The sequence below is a fragment of the Poecile atricapillus genome, chromosome Z (assembly GCF_030490865.1).
Source record: "Poecile atricapillus isolate bPoeAtr1 chromosome Z, bPoeAtr1.hap1, whole genome shotgun sequence".
NCBI lineage: Eukaryota > Metazoa > Chordata > Aves > Passeriformes > Paridae > Poecile > Poecile atricapillus.
Window position 1 is genome coordinate 143,785,290 of NC_081289.1, and position 18,896 is coordinate 143,804,185.

At 59.0% G+C, this 18,896-nt stretch overlaps 1 protein-coding gene across 1 annotated transcript; it reads right to left on the bottom strand.

Moving 5' to 3' along the window:
- Positions 1-1,799: 1,799 nt before the first annotated feature.
- On the bottom strand, positions 1,800-13,674 carry LOC131573047 (one cut domain family member 2-like). Its single transcript, XM_058826623.1, has 2 exons — positions 12,537-13,674; positions 1,800-2,086 (listed from the first exon to the last, which is right to left on the bottom strand). The coding sequence occupies exons 1-2, from the start codon at positions 13,672-13,674 to the stop codon at positions 1,800-1,802; spliced, it is 1,425 nt and encodes a 474-aa protein (XP_058682606.1).
- Between the last annotated feature and the right edge of the window lie 5,222 nt (positions 13,675-18,896).

Consider the following 18,896-nt stretch of genomic DNA (forward strand, 5'->3'; position numbering starts at 1 on the left):
ACGCACGGGAGAGGGGCTGTTCACAGCCCCAGACACACACCAGACCAACACGCGGGCCACAGCCGAGCCACGAGCGCTTCCTGCAGGGAGGACACGCGGCAGCCCGGCACCCCAACACCCTGCAGCAGAGTCCACGCGGCTCTTGGAGAGATGTGAGTGGGGCAGAAGCGGGGAGAACAGAAATAAACCCACCCTTCTGGCTGTGCCAACACTCACCAGGGTTACCTGTCCAGAGATCCGTGGGTTATGTGCATTAGTCGTGCAAGAGGAGAAACAAACCCAAACACAAGTGGTGAGAATCCTCATCTTTGGTATGGTAGCTGTTGAGGTTTTGGTTGCTCTGTTCCTTGTTCTTTTGAAAAAACTGCATAGGCACAAATTAAAGACAATCTTCAACTTTATAAGATGACTTGAGTTGTCAAATGAAGCAGCAATTGTACTGGCTTTGCTTTGTTCTCGTTCTTGTCAACCCTTTCTTTGAGATCTGCTTCCGAAAATGTCCAAGATGTCTGTAGAACACAGTGTGGGACTCGTTTGTTTCCTGACATGCTTCCTTGGTTTTTTTTTTTAATTTTTATTTTATCTTTCAATGGAACAGTTCGTTGCAGAAGAAGTAGGTGCAGAAAACGTTTCTTTGGTTTCGATTAAGCAGTACATAAAAAAGTCTCAAGTGTCTGTAGCGGAGCACGGCCGCGCCGGGCCGCTCAGGGGCCAGCGGCCGTTCCGCCGCCGCCAGGGCGGCTCCGCTGCACGGGGCTGGAGAGAGGGCTCCGAGCTTGCCAGGCTTCCCCAGCGCCAGCCAACCGCCCGCACCAGCCGTGACAAAGAGAAATGGCAAGTTATAAACATCTTTGGCTTGCAGAAATCCTGTCTCTTTGGTGTGCTGTGTTCCTGCCGGCTCAGGGAGCCGCCAGGGAAAAGGAACTTAGGGATGCGATAGAGCTAAACGCGGCACATCTGGAACGGTCAGTGGCATCTCAAGGGCTTGTTTCTGTTTCTTTTCCTGCTTGAAAGTACCATAAAATACTGATAAAATGAACAAAAATACACGGAACGCTCCAAAGGTTGCCGAGGAGAAACCAGATTCCCAGAAACTAAAAGGGATGTAATAATGTGAATTAATCTAGATCTTCCGAAGCACTGTGTTCGCTCCATGAGCTGTAGCAGTTCCATCGACCTCCTGAGTGTGCATTAGGTACAAGCACAGAGCTTGTGAGGAGCTGCCAGCTGTGCTCCGCGCTGTTCCCGGGGTGTCAGGCTGCAGCTGGCACAGCCCAGGGCCGCACCACGGCTTTGTGCTTGATACTCTGAGCTCAAGAGAACTGAACTTTTCTGATCCAAGAACAAACTGATTAACTTCAACTAAAAAACCAACCAAAAAAAAAAACTTGAAATCTGATTTTTTTTTTTTTTTCCCCCCTAAAACACTTAACAAAACCATGCCTGAGTTTAAAAGCAGGGTCTTGGGTTTTTAGGATGTGACTTTGTGCTCCGTTGTCGTGGCCGCAGGGCGGTGTGGCCAGCACACGGCAGGCGCCGGGCACGGGAGGCCGCGGAAACCTGGGGCTCAGGAGAAACCTGCCTCAAGAACGACTCCCCTACGTTTCAGACCTGCTTCGCCTGTCCTGAGCATCGTACGGTGTGGAGAGAGGTTGGAGTGGAGCCTGCGCCTGCCGAGACCGGCCAGAAGCCGTCGGGATGTCCTCGGGACCAGCTGGGCTGGGCTTGGCTGCGGGGGGATTGTGCTTTAAGTCCCCAGCGAGGGGCCCTGCCGCGAAGCCGCTCTCTGTGCCGCGCCCTCACGCCTTGCTGCAGGTGCTGGGCGCCGACGAGGAGCCCCCGGAGCTCAGGTCGTCCTGCCACTTCTCCAGGCTGCGCCGGCGCGCGTTCATGAAGAAGTTGCTGACGGTGGTGAGCTCCAGGCCCAGCTGCTGGGAGATGGTGATCTGCATTTCTTTGGAGGGACGCTTGTTCTCCTTGAAGATGGCGAAAAGCGTTCGGCGCTGGAGGTCCGTGAAAACCAGGCGGGATTTCTTCTGGGAGTTTTTCCGCTCTTTGTTGGGCTCTTGCTCTTTGCGTTTGCAGGCTGGGAGGGGGTGGCAGAGACAGAGAGAAAGCGTCAGGGTGGTGCCCACAGACCCCACGAGCCGCCTGATGGCTGGCACTGTCACACGGCGGGGGCGAGTGTCACCGGCCGAGCCAGCACCGCGCTGACCGCGGGGCTCCCAGAGTGAGCCCCATTGCTCTTCCATCCCCAAAACCTCTCAACAGCCAGGAATAACAGCTGGATTTGTCCCTTTACACAGCCCAAAGCCAACCCCAGCCAGAGCTCTGCTAGCAGCAGCTTTGTGTGAGCACCGAGGGGAAAAGCCACCGTGGAGCTGCTGGGGGTTCCAGCGCAGGGTCAGGCTGTGGCTGGGCTGCTCCCGCAGTGCCACCACACCAGGGCACCGCTCCTGAGCCTGTCCCCCATCCCGGGGCCTGACCTGGGGCACTGCTTCTGCTCCTGTCCCCCTTCCCAGGGCCTGACCTGGGGCACTGCTTCTGCTCCTGTCCCACTTCCCAGTGCCACCGCACCAGGGCACCGCTCCTGTCCCCCTTCCCAGGGCCTGACTCGGGGCACTGCTCCTGCTCCTGTCCCCCTTCACAGGCCTGTCCCCAGGGCACCACTCCTGAGCCTGTCCCCCTTCCTGGGGCCTGACCCAGGCCACTGCTCCTGTTCCTGTCCCCCTTCACAGGCCTGTCCCCAGGACACCGCTCCTGCTCCTGTCCCCCTTCCCAGGCCTGGCCCCCTTCCCGGGGCCTGTCCCCAGGACACCGCTCCTGTCCCCCTGTCCCCCTTCCCGGGCCTGGCCCCAGGGCACCGCTCCTGTCCCCCTGTCCCCCTTCCCAGGCCTGTCCCCAGGGCAGAAGCACCCCCAGCGCCAGGTCAGGCAGAGCAGCGGTGCTGCACCGTCGCTGAGCGATGCTAATGGATCCTAAAACCCATTGGTATTAATAGCTGCTCTGTATTTATTAGCAGAGAGAGAACAGGCAGTGCTGAAACCAATACCGCTGCCGGAGCACACCCACACTCAAAAATAGCCTGCCCAGCCGTCTGCAGCAGGCACAGAGAGAAAATCCATATGTTGACATGGTTGGGTAATGTGCTGGGACAAAATAAGCCCAGAGAATTGATAAGCGGGCGGGTTTTTAGCATCCCTGTTAAATAATTCTGCAGGTCTGGAATGTGAAATGAAGCTGGCCCAAAAGTAAAAGTCAGAGTGTGGAAATGTCTGTAATTAACCCGTGCAGAGCCTGGCTCAGCCACTGTGGCACTGATGTCTCCTCCCGTGAGGGACAGGAGCTGGCAGCATTTCTGCAGGAAACTGGAGCCTTTTGTAGGAGAGCCTGAGCCCTCCCAGCCGCCAAATCCCAGCAGAGCTGCCTCTGGGAGGGAGGTGAAGGTCACACCTCAAAACACCCCAGAGAGGAGGAGGAGGGTCCTGAGGGTCAGCCAGGGGCTGTGGGTGACTGTTCCAGGGCTCTGTGCACCAGCTCCTGCCTGGACACGGCAGAGGCAGCAAGGTGAGCTGTGTCCCAATGGCCACAATCGCCTCTCATTATCCCAGGGGCAGCAGGAGGAAGAGTGTGGGCTCTCTGGCTGCACAGTAACATCCCACTGCCTGTCGGAGCTGAAAGAGCAGATTTTGAGCTGGGTTTATTTGGCTTTGTGTCCAGAATCCACACAGAGATGTCCCTGGTGCCGGGGACGTGATGAGCACCAACATCTCTGCCGCAGCTTCTAATCGGTTCCGGGACAGCGGGACGAGCCGAGCGCTTCCTACCATCACTAATTTATGTCCTGAGATACTCTGCGTTTTACAGTTATTGGTAGCTGATAATAAATAATGCAGAGGTATGTGCTTTTTGATGCATTCAGTAAATACTTTCCTTGAACTGTTGAGTTTGCTCTTGAAAAGGCCCCACAAAGGCAAACGCTGCGCCTGACGTGCATCTCTCAGCAGAGAAAAATGGGGTGAGCTCTCTAATAAAATCAAGTGATTTTCCGGGAAGAAAGAGAAAGGTTTTAACAGCAGAAGGAAGGGAAGAGACCATCTGGATTCTAAGCACAATTTGATTTATGAGCTGCTGTTAAACCCGAACAGGTCCTGTGGAAGAAAATGGACAACCAGCAAGAACTGAAAGCCATAACTGTGAAAAAAACCCCAAACACAAAACTGAAAATAAACAAAGAATTTTTCTTCTGCATTGGTTTAAAGGTGGTCTTTGATAGAAAGCACATAGGAACTGCTCAGAGCTGGGGTCAGCACTGCCTCCTTTAGCCAAAGCAGAGCCCCATGAGTTGAAGGGCATTAAGAGGGAGCAGGGACCTGATGCTGTGACACCTTGAGTATCCTCACACTGAACTTCCCTACTCATAGTTTACATGTCTCATGTTCTGCAGCAATGACCTGATGCTGTGACACCTTGAGTATCCTCACACTGAACTTCCCTACTCATAGTTTACATGTCTCATGTTCTGCAGCAATGACTCTGATTTTCCTTTCTCTTCCCCACAAGAGAGGAACCATCCCAAACAGCCACAAATCCTGAGAAACATCTACAAGCTCTAGGCCACCCCCTGAGCCCTCAGGCACGGGGCAGGGATGCTCCAGGGCCTCCCTCAGCTCCCCAGAGGGACACAGAGGTGAGGACACGAAGGTCACCAGCAGCAGAAGGAGGAGGAGGAGGAGGAGGAGGAGGAGGAGGAGGGGTCCCAGGGGCTGGAGCAGCCCCTGGAGAAGCAGAGTCACTCACAGGGACACCGGGAGCATCACCAAGGCAGCTCCTGTGCCTCTCCAGCTCTGGATGGTTTTATAAACGGCAAAAGTGACTCTGCAGCCACGAAACAAAGAGCAGGTGACAGGAAGGAGCCAAGCAGAGATATTCCCCCAGTCCAGCAGCGTGTCCTCCCCAGCACAAGCAGGACCATGGATCCATGGGTGAGGTTTGTGTGGGTGCAAAGTCACCCAAACCCAGCTTCTGTCTGCTGCAAATAACACTGCTCCTCTGTTCCGTTCTGGGGAGGACTCAGGGGGAGGGAAATTTCATTCTGAGCACAATGAAACGACCATCAAAACGTTTTCCAAAGATTTAAAATGCTTCTCTTTTGCTGTGATTCACTTAAAGCAACCTCTTGTATATCCCTGTTACTACAATCTCTTAAAAACTAGGCCTCAGAAATCAATTTGATTACCTCTCTGAATTAAGTATGCACAAATGAGAGCGATTGAGATCGATACAAATTAGGTTAAGTACTCCGCTGTGTACAAAATCATTATGGAACAAGGAGCAATCAGAATGAAGATGCAAATAATCACATTGTCGGGGTGGGCAGTCAGTGCTGCTCATCCCAGCTGCTGCACACACACCAAACTCCCAATTCTGGAAATCCTAGGAATGCCCTTGATGGCCTTTATCCAGAAAAACAGATTGGATGTGTAGCACAGAGTGAATTCTGTTCTTCCAGAGCAGATCTGCTTGCTCATGCATTGTAATGGTGCTCCCTGTTTGGAGACCCAGGCATTCCTGCAATGCTCATGGGGAAAATGAAGCTGTTTCCAGCCAGGAAGGTGTTCTCTTGCTGCCCCCCCTGATTTTTCCCTCTCAGTCCTGTCACAATCCCAGGGAATGCTGCTCCTCTCCAGTCCCTCCATCCTGCAGCTCTCTGAGAAGAAAAGATGAATGGTTTTGGGGACATGGCTCTTTTCTGTTTCCTCCTGGCACACCGCAGCTCTCAGGCTGTTTGTCTCTGGTCTCCTGTAAATCTGCTGGAGGCTGGAATTGGGCTGTAAATTCTGCTTCCTCCCTGCAGTGCTGCAGCACCCACCTCTCTCCAGGAGCCTCTGGGTACCACTGGAACCTTCCAGCACAGCTCTGGATCCTTCCAGCTGCACTCGGAGCCCTTCACGTCTAACACCTGCGAGATTTATGCTTCCTCTTGTCCTGGAGATTCTCCCTTTTGAATCCCAGAACAGTTTCCAGCTGAATTACAAGCCCTTGCCGTGACAGGGATTTATATTCCCCTTGTCAGAGCACGGGGATGGAGCCAGGCCTTCCCCCCACTCAGTGCTCTGCCTGTTGCAGCATCATCTGCAAGTGATGTGCCAGCACATCCCTGGAGTACCAAACACAGCTGTGTCCTTCTCCTGTGGACAAAGGGAAGCACTTGGGGCGTTTAAGGGCTGGGGATTTAAATCTGGGGTGGGTAAGCAAGAGCTGAGTAAGAGCATTAAATCTTATTGCAAGGGGAAGGAACAGATCCAGTGAATCCTTGCTGTGTGCTCCTGTTGTCAGGAGTTGTGACCCCTGGCAGAAAGCAGGATGTGAGTATTTCCTTTTACTGCCTGCTAAAGATAGGGTACAACGAGGAGGAACAGTAGAGGACAGGAGCAAAGCTCTGCCAGGTTATCTGTGCTGCCCTGTGAGCTCTCCCTGCACCTCAGCTCAGCACGGAGCAAGAGCAGCCCTGTTTCTCTCAGGTTCCCATTCCCTTCTTCCCAGGGGCTCAGGAAAGCTCAGCTTCAGCAGGAGCAGCTCCCGAGAGGGGAGAGGGGCCATGGAGCCCAGCAAGGCTTGGCAGGAGCCCAGGGGAGAAGGAAGATGAAGAGAAGGCGTGTGGGAAGCTCTCTGAGGAAGATTTCCTCTGCTCTTCCTGCAGCCCGGTGCTGCTTGCCAAAGCTTAATGCCTGGGCACCGGCCCCGTGCTCCCATCCCATTATGAGGGGATGAGAACTGCTGGAAAATCACCGCTGCTCATAAATATGTTCCCTGCTTACTGAGAGATATTTTGGTCCTGGAGACAATTTGCGTTTTGGGAACCTGCCAGCCTCTATCGCTTGTCTAATAATTCCTCTGTGCAGCATTTACCAGCGGTTTGAGTCCCTTTTTTCACAATGGAGCAGTTTGATTTCATAGCTCAAAACCCCCAAACAACCCCAAAACACTCCAATTTCTGTTTTGATTGCATTTCTCTCTGCCATCAGCGAGTTGTCTGGCTGATGTTATCACCAAACCCATTTGAGATTAGTCTGTTTGGTATGATTTCTGTGTGCAAACCTCTCTATAAATCAGAGAGCCTTTTATGCAAAAGTCTGCAAGATGGATAGAGCCGGATACAAAATCTTTTACCTTGGAAACAGAGATGTATTATCTGTCCCGCTGGATATAGTGCTTGCCCTGCATATTCATGGCCCAGGTGTGATGGGCTTTTTCCAGAGGAGACAGGAGACAAGATGGGAGCCTTAAATACAAACAGATTGCTATCAGAAGGAAGGGAGCGCTCTTTTTTGCTGTCTAGTGGGGATAAGATGAGAAGCAAAGGATTTAAAAGACAAAAAGTGAGATTAAGGCCAGTCATTAAGGGGTTTTTTGTACCTGGAAGAGATGCTTAGGTAAGAAATCCCCCTCTGGAGATTGCTGGAGAAGACTGTGAGGACAAGTGATGCCTGCAGTCCCTTCAGGCCTCCTTCCCTCTGAGCTGCGTTCTCTGCACACCTGCAGAGCCCTCTCTGCACTCTGACTCCAGGGATGAGAGGAGGTTTAGTGCTCCGAGCCCCAGCACAGCCCTGCCAGCTCCTGCAGGAAGCCTCTCATCTCCCAGCCAGGCCTAATTGGAAGGGAAGGAAAAGCTCTGGCAGCTGCTGCACGGCAGCAACACCCAGGACAAGGTTTTGTCACTAACACCAGGGAGGAGCACCCAGCGCAGCAAAAACACCCCTGAGAAGTGTGGGAAGAGCCAGCACTGCTTACTGGGATATAATCCTTTGGAAAAAGTCTTCTCCCCTTTATGTATTCCTCACCACAAATAAATTGTGGGAATTTTCTGCTGCAGAGAATACTTGAGTTTGGGATATTTCAGTTCAAACAGCGATGGGCAAGAGACATGGGGAAAAAAAAGAATCAAGAGATGCTGGGGGAGAAAATCTTATAAGGAAATAGTGAAGAACAGCTTCAGAATTAATAACACGTGATGACAAATTAATTCCTTCTTTCAAAAAGTAGGGAGGAAAATATAGAAATGCATTTAATCCAAAATGCACCCAGAATTGACTTTATCCAATAATCAAGAAACCGATAAAACTCGTTTGCTTGGCAAAACCAGGATTGGGATTTCTGTGTGGCAGAAACGCCTTCAGAAACGATGTGGAACAAAGGGCTGGGGCAGGGCATCATTTCGGAAAGTTGGTACACGAGAAATACAATTTATCAGCCAGCAGCACAATTTACCGCATGGATTGTTCAAACACAGCCACTAATCTATAGCTGAAGAGAGCACCAATATTTCAAACCACTAAACACCTTTCAAAGAGCCTTTACATACCTGTATGTTTAGCTCAACGCTAAGAAACAGCTTTATAAACAGGTAACGTGCCTGATACAGATGTTATCACGGCTTCATTTTTCGCTGGAGATAAGACAACAAAATAATCTCAAAATCCAGGGAGGAAACATTTGGTAGGGCACAAAGAGGCAGAGGATGGGTGGACACCCGTGTGAGAGCCCTTTCCCTGGTTTGGGGCTCTGGGGGAGCGGGGCTCAGCCTGGGATGTGCCACTGCTGCTCACCCTCGGCTCTCCGGGCCCGCGGCCACCGCCTGTCCCGGGGCTCGTCCGGTTCCTGCTCCCGCTCTCCTCCCTTCGGCTTCCTCCGGCTGCGGGCTGCGCTCCCTGTGCGCCGCTCTCCGTGGTACTGACAGCTCCGAGCGGGGAGAGGATGAGGATGGGGAGCTCTGCCATCCCGCCCTGCACACTGCCCGGCACGGTACTGACAGCTCCGAGCGGGATGGGGATGGACAGCGCTGCCATCCTGCCCCGCACACAGCCCGGCACGGTACTGACAGCTCCGAGCGGGGAGAGGATGAGGATGGGGAGCTCTGCCATCCCGCCCTGCACACTGCCCGGCACGGTACTGACAGCTCCGAGCGGGATGGGGATGGGGAGCTCTGCCATCCTGCCCCGCACACAGCCCGGCACGGTACTGACAGCTCCGAGAGGGGAGAGGATGAGGATGGGGATGGGGAGCGCTGCCATCCTGCCCGGCACACGGCCCGGCACGGTACTGACAGCTCCGAGCGGGGAGAGGATGAGGATGGGGAGCTCTGCCATCCCGCCCTGCACACGGCCCGGCACGGTACTGACAGCTCCGAGCGGGGAGAGGATGAGGATGGGGAGCTCTGCCATCCCGCCCTGCACACTGCCCGGCACGGTACTGACAGCTCCGAGCGGGATGGGGATGGGGAGCTCTGCCATCCTGCCCCGCACACAGCCCGCCACGGTACTGACAGCTCCGAGCGGGGATGGGGATGGACAGCGCTGCCATCCGGGCCCGCACACGGTAAACGGGAGCTGCTCTGCTCACCCCGCACACAGCCCGGCACTGTCCATCGGGGCTTTCCCGAGCCCTTTTCCTTTCCCGAGCCCTTCCCGGACGGGATCGGGATGGGCAGGACGGACGCTCCGCGTCCCCGTTCCCCCGTGCCCAGGCGGGACGCGGCGGGGCCAGCAGCCCGTTCTGGGGATGAGGTGCCGGGATGGAGCCGCCCTCGGGGGTGGTTTTGTGTTCTTCCGAGCCCCCCGAGGGTGGTTTTGTGTTCTTCCGAGCCCCCCAAGGGCACTCGGGCCCTTCCCGGCTGCGGGAAGCGCACGGCGAGCCCAAAAGGCTGCTCTGCCCCCGGAGCTCCACAGCGGGTCCTGCCCGCACCTTCCACACACAAACCCTGCCAGAGGAGCCTGAAACACCCCCAGGAAGAGACAACAAGCACGGAAATAATGAGATGAAATTAGAATAGACAACACTATAGATCTTCTATAATAAGAAAAAATACTAAGCACACCCACGTTGCTACTGCTCCCGCGGGGAGAGAGGGATTTCCCTTCGAGGACAGCAGGTTTGCATCCCACTTGGGAAAAATTTCCAGGAGTATGGGGCAAACAGCTGCTGGGTCTATTCTGTTTTTAAAAACCTGAAATACTTGCAGCTTTCCCCCCGTGCTCAGAGGGATTTAAGCAAGTGAGTAAAGGGGGAGAAGGAAGCGCTGAGGCAATGGGGCCGCATACTCACACGTGGTAATAAAAGGAAATTAAAATAATCGATTTCCTGAAGGGAAAGGTAATTTGCAAAGGTCTTTCCTGCTCCATGGGGAGTCCGTGACCACTCAGCACCTGAGCTCTCTCCAAACTTTACTCGTGGATGCAGAGGCGTTCAGGGGGACTGCTAAAGCAGAGATCCAGAATTCTACAGAACTCCACATGCAGCTGTGATTCCTGATTTTCTGCTCTATATGCAGAGCTCCACGGGGAACCCCCACCCGGGACCAGTGCTGGGAAGGAAAAGCACCAGCCACGTTACTGGAAATGAGCCGGCTCAGGTTCCAGATCAATGAAAACTGGGTCCACGCGTTGATGCTCCTGTTGCCAGCATTAATGCTCTTTTAATCTTCTAAACATTATCTGCATCGATTTCCCTCTCGATACACGTTTGGTTGTGAAGGCGACATCACCGCGTGCTCGGCAAAAAAACCCGAACCCCTTCGGTCCCCTCTGCTGCTCTGCAGGCAGAGCCCGGCACCTTCCTTCGGCTGCGAGCAGAGCAGAGCCGGCTGCCCGCGGGTGCCGCAGGGGAAGAGAGGAGCTGGCAGCGAGCCTGGAGCCCAGGAGGGGATCCGCGACCCTCTCCCGACGGGCAGCACAGCCCCGCACCTCGGGACAGCCCGAGCAATCCGCGGGGATCCTGTTTAACCCGCAGCACCTCTGGTTAGAGCTCGGGCAGGAATTACGGCCATCAATCATCTGTGGCTCCCCTTCGCCCTGCTCCACCGCAGCCCAGGCTGGCTCGGCAGCTGCCCCTCGTGCAGGAGCTGTCTGTGCCCATTTCCCATCCCGGGGACACTGACCCCCGTGTCCCCCGAGAGCCCTCCGGCTGTGCCGGCAGCCCTGGGAACAAGCCGCTGTGTGCCTGCCCGCCGGGAAACAATCTGCCCGCGGCGGGATCAATTGAAATGAAAGAAGGACGGACGCCGTGACACAAATATCCCCGGATTTTCATCGCTGTCAGAGCAGAGCTCCCCGGCCCCTGGCCCCCGCCCCATACCGCGGTCTGTCCGTGCCACAGCCCCCCGTGTCCTTCTACAGTCACGGCCGTGCCCCACGGCGGGGCCCTGCCCGCACTGCACCGGCCGGGACACGGCAGGGACAGCCCCACGGCCGGGACAGCCCCACGGCCCCACGGCAGGGACAGCCCCACGGCAGGGACAGCCCCACGGCCCCACGGCAGGGACAGCCCCACGGCCCCACGGCAGGGACAGCCCCACGGCAGGGACAGCTCCACGGCCCCACGGCCCCACGGCAGGGACAGCCCCACGGCCCCACGGCAGGGACAGCCCCACGGCAGGGACAGCTCCACGGCCCCACGGCCCCACGGCAGGGACAGCCCCACGGCCCCACGGCAGGGACAGCTTCTGCTGGCTCTGTCCCGCTCACCGCCGGGGCGGGCGCTGCCGGGGGTCGGTGCGGGGGTCGGTACCGGGGGTTAGTGCAGGGGTCGGTACCGGGGGTCGGTACCGGGGGTTAGTGCGGGGGGTCGGTACCAGGGGTTGGTACTGGGGGCTAGTGCGGGGTCGGTACCGGGGGTCAGTACCGGGGGTCGTTACCAGGGGTCGGTACCAGGGGTAGGTACCGGGAGTCGGCACCGGGGGTCAGTGCGGGGGTCGGTACCGGGGGTCGTTACCAGGGGTCGGTACTGGGGGCTAGTGCGGGGGTCAGTACCGGGGGTCGTTACCAGGGGTCGTTACCAGGGGTCGGTACCGGGGGTCGGTACCGGGGGTCAGTGCGGGGGTAGGTACCGGGGGTCGGCACCGGGGGTCAGTGCGGGGGTCGGTACCGGGGGTCGTTACCAGGGGTCGGTACTGGGGGTTAGTGCGGGGGTCGGTACCGGGGGTCGTTACCAGGGTTCAGTACCGGGGGTCGCTGCCCGCCGCCCCCCCCCCGGCCCCCGCAGAACAATGGGGGCTGCGGCGCTCCGCGATCGCGCCAGGGGGCGCCCGCGGGCGCTCCGCGGACAATGCGGCCGGGCCGGGGCCGCGGGGGCTGCGCGGGGTCCGGCCCCCGCCCGCTCCCACCGGCCCCGCCTGGCCCGGGACGCGGAGCCCCCGCCCGGCCTCCCCCGCTGCGCCCGGCAGCGCCGGGAGGGATGTTCGCGGAGAGCGCGGTGCGGAGCGGAGCGCGCACCTTCAGCACCCGGCCCTGGAGAGCAGCCCCGGCCCCGCCGCCCGGCAGCGGGAGCGGAGCGCGTCCCTCGGCCGGACAGAGCCCGGTGCGCGGTGCCGGCGTGCGGGAGGCGAGAACCGGCCGGCTCCGCGCAGCCCCGGGGCTCACGGCGGAGCCGGGAAGCGGCCGGGCCGGGCCCGCGGAGGACGCGCTGCGGGGCCGGCCGGTGGGCGCCGGGCTCCGGCAGGGTCGCGCTCCGCTCCCCGTACGGCACCGGCTTGCACCCACCTGCCAGCCGCAGGGCAGACATCCTCTGGAACTCCGGCTCCTGCAGCCACTTCCACATCCTGCGGAACGTCTCCCGGCCGGACTTGAGTTTACTCCAAGGCTTGGGGTTCCGCAGCAAGTCCGACAGGGTCCCCTGGGAGCGGCACAGCACTCGCTGGGCGAAGATGGCCTGCGGGATGCTGTAGCGCTTCAGCTCCGCCGTGATCCTTTGTGCCACCTCCTTGGTGTTGATCTCCTCCAGCTGGCCCGCTCCGTTGCCCTGCGGGCCGGCGGCGGGGGGCGGCCGCTCGCGGCCGGCGGGCAGCGCGGGGCCGTGCGGCGGCGGCCCGGGGGCCGCGGGGTGGTGAGCGCCGTTCAGGGGCGGCAGCATGGCCGGGGGCGTCCCCAGCCCCCGGGGCAGGTGCTGCTCTCCCCGCGCCAGCATCGCCGCGTGCGCCTCGAAGTTGGGGCTCAGCATCTTGTCGTGGCCCGGCGGCCCGTAGCCGTGCAGGCCCTGCTGGGCGCCAGGGAGCGGGCCCAGCCCGTTGCCCAGCGGCGAGAGGCTCTGCCCCACGGCCGGCACCTCCTTGTAGGGCCCGTAGAGGCTGTTGACGGCCGGCAGCCCGCGCTCGTCCCGCATGAGGGCGAAGCCGCCGCCGGAGCTGCCCGGCAGGCGCTGGTGGTGGTGGTGGTGGTGGTGGGCGTGCGGGTGGGCGTGCGGGTGGTGGAACTTGTCGGAGACGGCGGAGATGGGCGGCAGGGGCTGGAGCGGCGTCAGCGTGGTGTAGGTGCCGCTCATGCCCATGCCGGGCGGCGAGGCCTCGCAGGGCACGCTCATGGCGTGGTGCAGCGGGATGGAGAGCTCGGGTCGGTACTCGGCGGCGCCGTCCAGCAGCGAGGCCATGCTGGGCACCATGGCGGGCCGGGCGGCGGGGGGCAGCTCCTGGTGCGGCGGCGGCGGCGGCGGCGGCGGCGGCGGCGGCACCCGGAGCGGCCCCGCGCTGCGCCCGTGGTGAGGGCTGGGGCTGCCCATCAGCTCCGGCTCGTGCCCCGCCGCCCCGTGCAGGCTGCCCAGCGGCTCCATCGCCAGCTCGGGGTTCATGGCGCACGCACCCGGCTCCCCGCCCAGGCACCGCCGGCCGCCGCGCCCGCTCCTCATCCGCTCATGAGGGCGGCGGCCGCCGCGGCCCGGGGCCGCCCGCCCCGCGGGCAGCGGCGGCTCAGCCGGGCCCGCCGAGCCGGCCCCGCGCCATGTCCTCGCCTCGCCGCCGCCGCCGCCGTCTGAGGGCGGTGGGAGCTGTCCGGGGCCGCCCCGCCCCGGCCGCGCCCGCGGGGCCGGGCCTGCGCCGCGGACGGGCGGTCGTGAGGGCGGCGGGAGCGCGGGCGGGCGGTCGTGAGGGCGGCGGGAGCGCGGGAAAGGCGGGGCGCGTGGGGCATTGGCGGGCCCGGGGCCGGGGGCGGGGCCTCCGTGAGGGGACGTGAGGGGACGGCGGGGCCGTTAAAGACTCCGCGGCCTTTGTAGCGTGCGGGACCGCCGGCAGCGGCTCGGAACCGGGCCCGGTGCTGCTCCAGCACCGCCGCCGGGGATCCCCGGTGCTGGCTGAGCGGTTCTCGCCCCGGCAGGCGGCTCCGCAAGCCCCGGTCCCGCAGCCGGCTGCTCCCGGGACCCCGCTGCACACAGCCGGCCCTGCTGCCTCCCTGTCCGCTGCTGCAAAGCAAGGTACAGCGCTGATCTGTGCTGTTGGTTGTTAGCTGCCTTCAGCGCGGCTGAATCAGGGCTCGTTGACAACGTGTGGTGGATGGCAGTGTCCCGGGGGGAATGGCGAGTCCCCGGAGCCCGGCGGGCCCGGGCCGGGAGAGCAGCGGGCACGGCCCCAGCGGGCTCAGGCCCTGAGGGGACAGCATCCCCCGACATGGCAAAGACAGGCCCTGAGGGGACAGCATCCCCCGGCATGGCAAAGACAGGGACTGAGGGGACAGCATCCCCCGGCATGGCAAAGACAGGCCCTGAGGGGACAGCATCCCCCGGCATGGCAAAGACAGGCCCTGAGGGGACAGCATCTCCCGGCATGGAGCTGGCAAAGACAGGCCCTGAGGGGACAGCATCCCCTGGCATGGAGCTGGTAAAACTTGCCTGCTGTGGCACAGCCCGTGCAGGGCACCCGTGCCAAGACACATCGGGTCGGGCTGTGCCCGCTGCTCCCAGCTGTGCAGTTCACTTCTTCTCCTTTTCACCAGAAGCAGCAGCAACAGCAGCCGTGTCTTTGCGTTTTGTGTCATTCTTATCTCGGCCCTGATAACCCTATTTGTGAAAGCGTTTCCATATTTGTGAAAGTCCCATCTCCACTGGGTCTTTCCAGTAACTGAAAGAAGGGAAATGGGGAGAAATGTCACCTTTTGGACCCTCCATCATCAGGCCACTCTCCAGAGCACCGGGTATCTCCTTGCGAACAGGTTGTGTATGGCAGCACCCCGTTTCCCTCCAGATTTGATCCCAAAGGATAATGATCCATTTCTCCCCATCATCCATTTCTCTTCATCACAGCGTCTCTGGAGCGTCTCTGGAGCTCGCAGTGTTTTCTGAGCTGCTTTTTGGCACTAATCAGGCGGGTGTAAAGTGTGGAGCTCCCCCCACCCCAGCTACTCCTCCCGCTGCCAGCTTGTGGTGAAGAAGGAAAAAGAAAGGAAGACAGAAAAGAAAGCCCTGGCGTGAGGTGCCTTTGTTCAGGGCAACTTATGCGTGAAATCTTTTTGTCCTTCCTAAAGGAAGACAAAAGTTGCAGTTGATTTGGGGAAAAAAGGCGAGTGCAGCGCTCCAGAGACGGAGGTGCCTCTGCGGGCAAGGCGGGAGGAGGGTGGGTGGGCAGACCCTGATGGGAATCTGGTGCCGCAGATGTCCTGGTGTCTGTGTCCTCCCTTTTCCTCCCTTTTCCTCCCTTTTCCTCCCTTTCCCTCCCTTTTCCTCCCTCTTCCTCCCTTTTCCTCCCTTTCCCTCCCTTTTCCTCCCTTTTCCTCCCTTTCCCTCCCTTTCCCTCCCTTTCCCTCCCTTTCCCTCCCTTTCCCTCCCTTTTCCTCCCTTTCCCTCCCTTTCCCTCCCTTTTCCTCCCTTTTCCTCCCTTTCCCTCCCTTTTCCTGCCTTTCCCTCCCTTTCTCTCCCTTTTCCTCCCTTTCCCTCCCTTTCCCTCCCTTTTCCTCTTGCCTTGCCTTTTCCTTCTCCAACAAACTCATCAGGTCTTTGACCTTTTCTTTCCAAACCTGCACCTGTGATTCCTGCATCCCCTGAGGGTGTTTTCTTACACACCGTAGTGCCCAGTTCTGGTGTCTTTCCAAATCCACGTCCAAATCTCCCTGGGAATCAAGGTGTAAATATCCATGGATGGTGCAGCTGTAGCCGAGGTGGAGGGTCCATCCTTCTGGGGCTGTGCCTGTCCTGTGAGGCAGGAGGGTGCTGGGGCTGTGCCTGTCCTCGGTGTCAGGAGGGTGCTGGGGTTGTGCCTGCCCTGTGAGGCAGGAGGGTGCTGGGGTTGTGCCTGTCCTCGGTGTCAGGAGGGTGCTGGGGCTGTGCCTGTCCTGTGAGGCAGGAGGGTGATGGGACTGTGCCCATCCTCGGGGTCAGGAGGGTGCTGGGGCTGTGCCTGCCCTCGAGGTCAGAAGGGTGGTGGGGCTGTGCCTGTCCTCGGTGTCAGGAGGGTGCTGGGGCTGTGCCTGTCCTGTGAGGCAGGAGGGTGATGGGACTGTGCCCATCCTCGGTGTCAGGAGGGTGCTGGGGCTGTGCCTGTCCTCGGTGTCAGGAGGGTGCTGGGTGTCCTTTGCCAGCCGGGCACGGTGGGCACGGGCAGTGCCGGGTGCCTGCTGATGCTTCCAGCCCAGCGAGCTTCGGCTGCCCAGCGGGACAGCGTTCCCTGCCTGCATGGCTGCCTTTGCCAGAGGCTTTCCCTCTGCTCTTGGGGGAGGGAGGAGGGAGTTTCTTTGTTAGCTTTCCTTCTCCTCTTTGCCTGCAGCCGGGGCTCCCCCACAAAGAGGCAGCGGTGGGGTGTCCAGGGATGTCCAAACCTGGAGGTTGACCTGGCCTGGCTGAGCTTTCTTGCCCAGCATCCTTCTGCTTTGGGCTGTGGCTCCCCTGGGGATGTGGAATTTAATTCCTCTCCTGGTCTCTGTAGTGTCCTGCAGCACCCACACCCGGCACCTGAGGCAAACCACGCAGGAAAGGGTGACCCCAGGGTGACACCTCAGTGTCAAGGCACAGGGATTTCTCTGAAGTGGCTGTCACCACCCGGCCAGGGCCTGCAGGTGTCATTTCCACCTGCTTTTAAACAAACATTGCAAGTGTTTTCTGCAGAGGAGCAGCTTCATCCCCTCAGGATGCTTTCCCAGGGATGGAGGCACAGCTGGACATGGGCTGGGGGGCTCAACCCATGCTGGCCACTGGCACCCTCCAGCAGAGCCTCCCTCACATTCACCAGTGGGAGAGGAAGGACAGGATTTTCCTATCCCATCCCCAATTTGGGTTATAGGACTATAAATCCCTGCCTCTCTGCCAGGATGGTCTCAAGGATAACTACATGAGCTGTGGTTGGAAGCACACAGATAGCACAAAGGATCTGACGTGGCTCTGCTCCTGTGCCTTCCAGCCTGAGGGACTCTGTCCTGGGAGTTCACCAGAACTCCTAAAAACACAGGGCAGAATTCCTGCCAGGAGCCGCTGAGGACACCGCAGGGCTGCAGCAAGCAGCGAGGCACCCGGAACAAGTAACAGCAGTGGGCTGTAAGATGTTCCTGGGGATGTTTTTCACCTTAATGAGCAAATAGCCTGAGCCCATCAGTGCCCAGATTCCCACACTTTCTATCTTCACGTATTCCACCGGAGTGCAGAATTTGATCCGTCACACCGAGCTCGTTGCACTGTGTAATGAAATATAGGGAGCATTAAGCAACACCTTTGGCAACTCCTCTGGTGAAGTTTTCCAGTAAAGCCTATCAGTGCCCCCAAGCAGTTCGGGAAACAGTAATAAGGAAGGAGCAGAGGCAGTGGAGTTTTACAGACTCCCAATGCACAAGAAACCATTTTATTTAAAAACAATGCATTCAATATCGGGTTATGGCACATGAGTCAATGCTGCAGGCACATCACACCACGGGACCGTGCGGAGAGCTCGCGAGCCCCGGTGCTGGCGACGAGGACGCGGTGACGAGGGGAGCTGGGGCACGATGTGCTGTGCAGCCACGCTCCAGCCCTGGGCTGGGGACACACAGCCTGGTCCAGCCCCGGGCTGGGGACACACAGCCACGCTCCAGCCCTGGGCTGGGGACACACAGCCTGGTCCAGCCCCGGGCTGGGGACACACAGCCACGCTCCAGCCCTGGGCTGGGGACACACAGCCTGGTCCAGCCCTGGGCTGGGGACACACACAGCCTGGTCCAGCCCTGGGCTGGGGACACACACAGCCTGGTCCAGCCCTGGGCTGGGGACACACACAGCCTGGTCCAGCCCTGGGCTGGGGACACACAGCCTGGTCCAGCCCTGGGCTGGGGACACACATAGCCTGCTCCAGCCCCGGGCTGGGGACACACAGCCTGCTCCAGCCCTGGGCTGGGGACACACACAGCCTGGTCCAGCCCCAGCCCCGCTCCTGAAGCTCGCCGTGGTCGTGAGGCTGGAGCAGCTCCATGTCCAGCGTCCTTCCAGCGCTCACCTGAGAGGTGCCCTGGCCCTTTATCGACATCAGCCATCCAAAAATAAACAATGCTTTTAGCATGGCCCTTAATAATGAGACCTTTATTACAATTATGGCAATTTTTTTCTTCTTTTTTTTTTAAGTTTATCTTTTTTTTATCGAAAACAACTCCATCAGGCATTGAACTGTAGAGCCATTGAAATAAAGACACATTCATTTCCAGAGAACCTGCTTTTTCCTACTTGCCCTGTTTTTGCAGCCTCCAGTCACAGTTAGTTCTGTTTCACAAACTCTGGCTTTTTGGCTTAGTCCACGATTAAACCTGGCAGCCAAATGCCTGTTCTCACGTGCCTCGCTACCATTCACCGAGGAGATGCAAGCAACAAAAATACAGAGCCACGATGTGTAAGAGAAGCGAGGAAACACGTATTCCCAGTCCTATGTACACCCCCAGCAGCTCGTGCTGCTGGCAGAGGGGCTGGTGTGGGATGTGGCTGCCCCTGGATGCTGTCCTGGCAGCCCAGGGCCCAGCAGGCTCTCCCAAAGGAGGGAGCTGCTCTCTGGATTTTGGGACCGCAGAGGTTTTGTACTTACAGGTATTGATCACGCTGCATTAGCTCTGCTGGCTTGTCTAGACATTCAGTCATGGCAAGGAGGATTCTGCCTGAACCATCAGCAATTCATGCAGGAAGGTTTGGGGCCAAGG

Bases quoted from the DNA above. Each gene is read 5' to 3' on its own strand.
- LOC131573047 (XM_058826623.1), bottom strand. From the start codon at position 13,674: ATGAGGAGCGGGCGCGGCGGCCGGCGGTGCCTGGGCGGGGAGCCGGGT. The intron at 2,087-12,536 runs GTGGGTGCAAGC...ACCCCCTCCCAG, and splicing joins GTCTGCCCTGCGGCTGGCAG to CCTGCAAACGCAAAGAGCAA.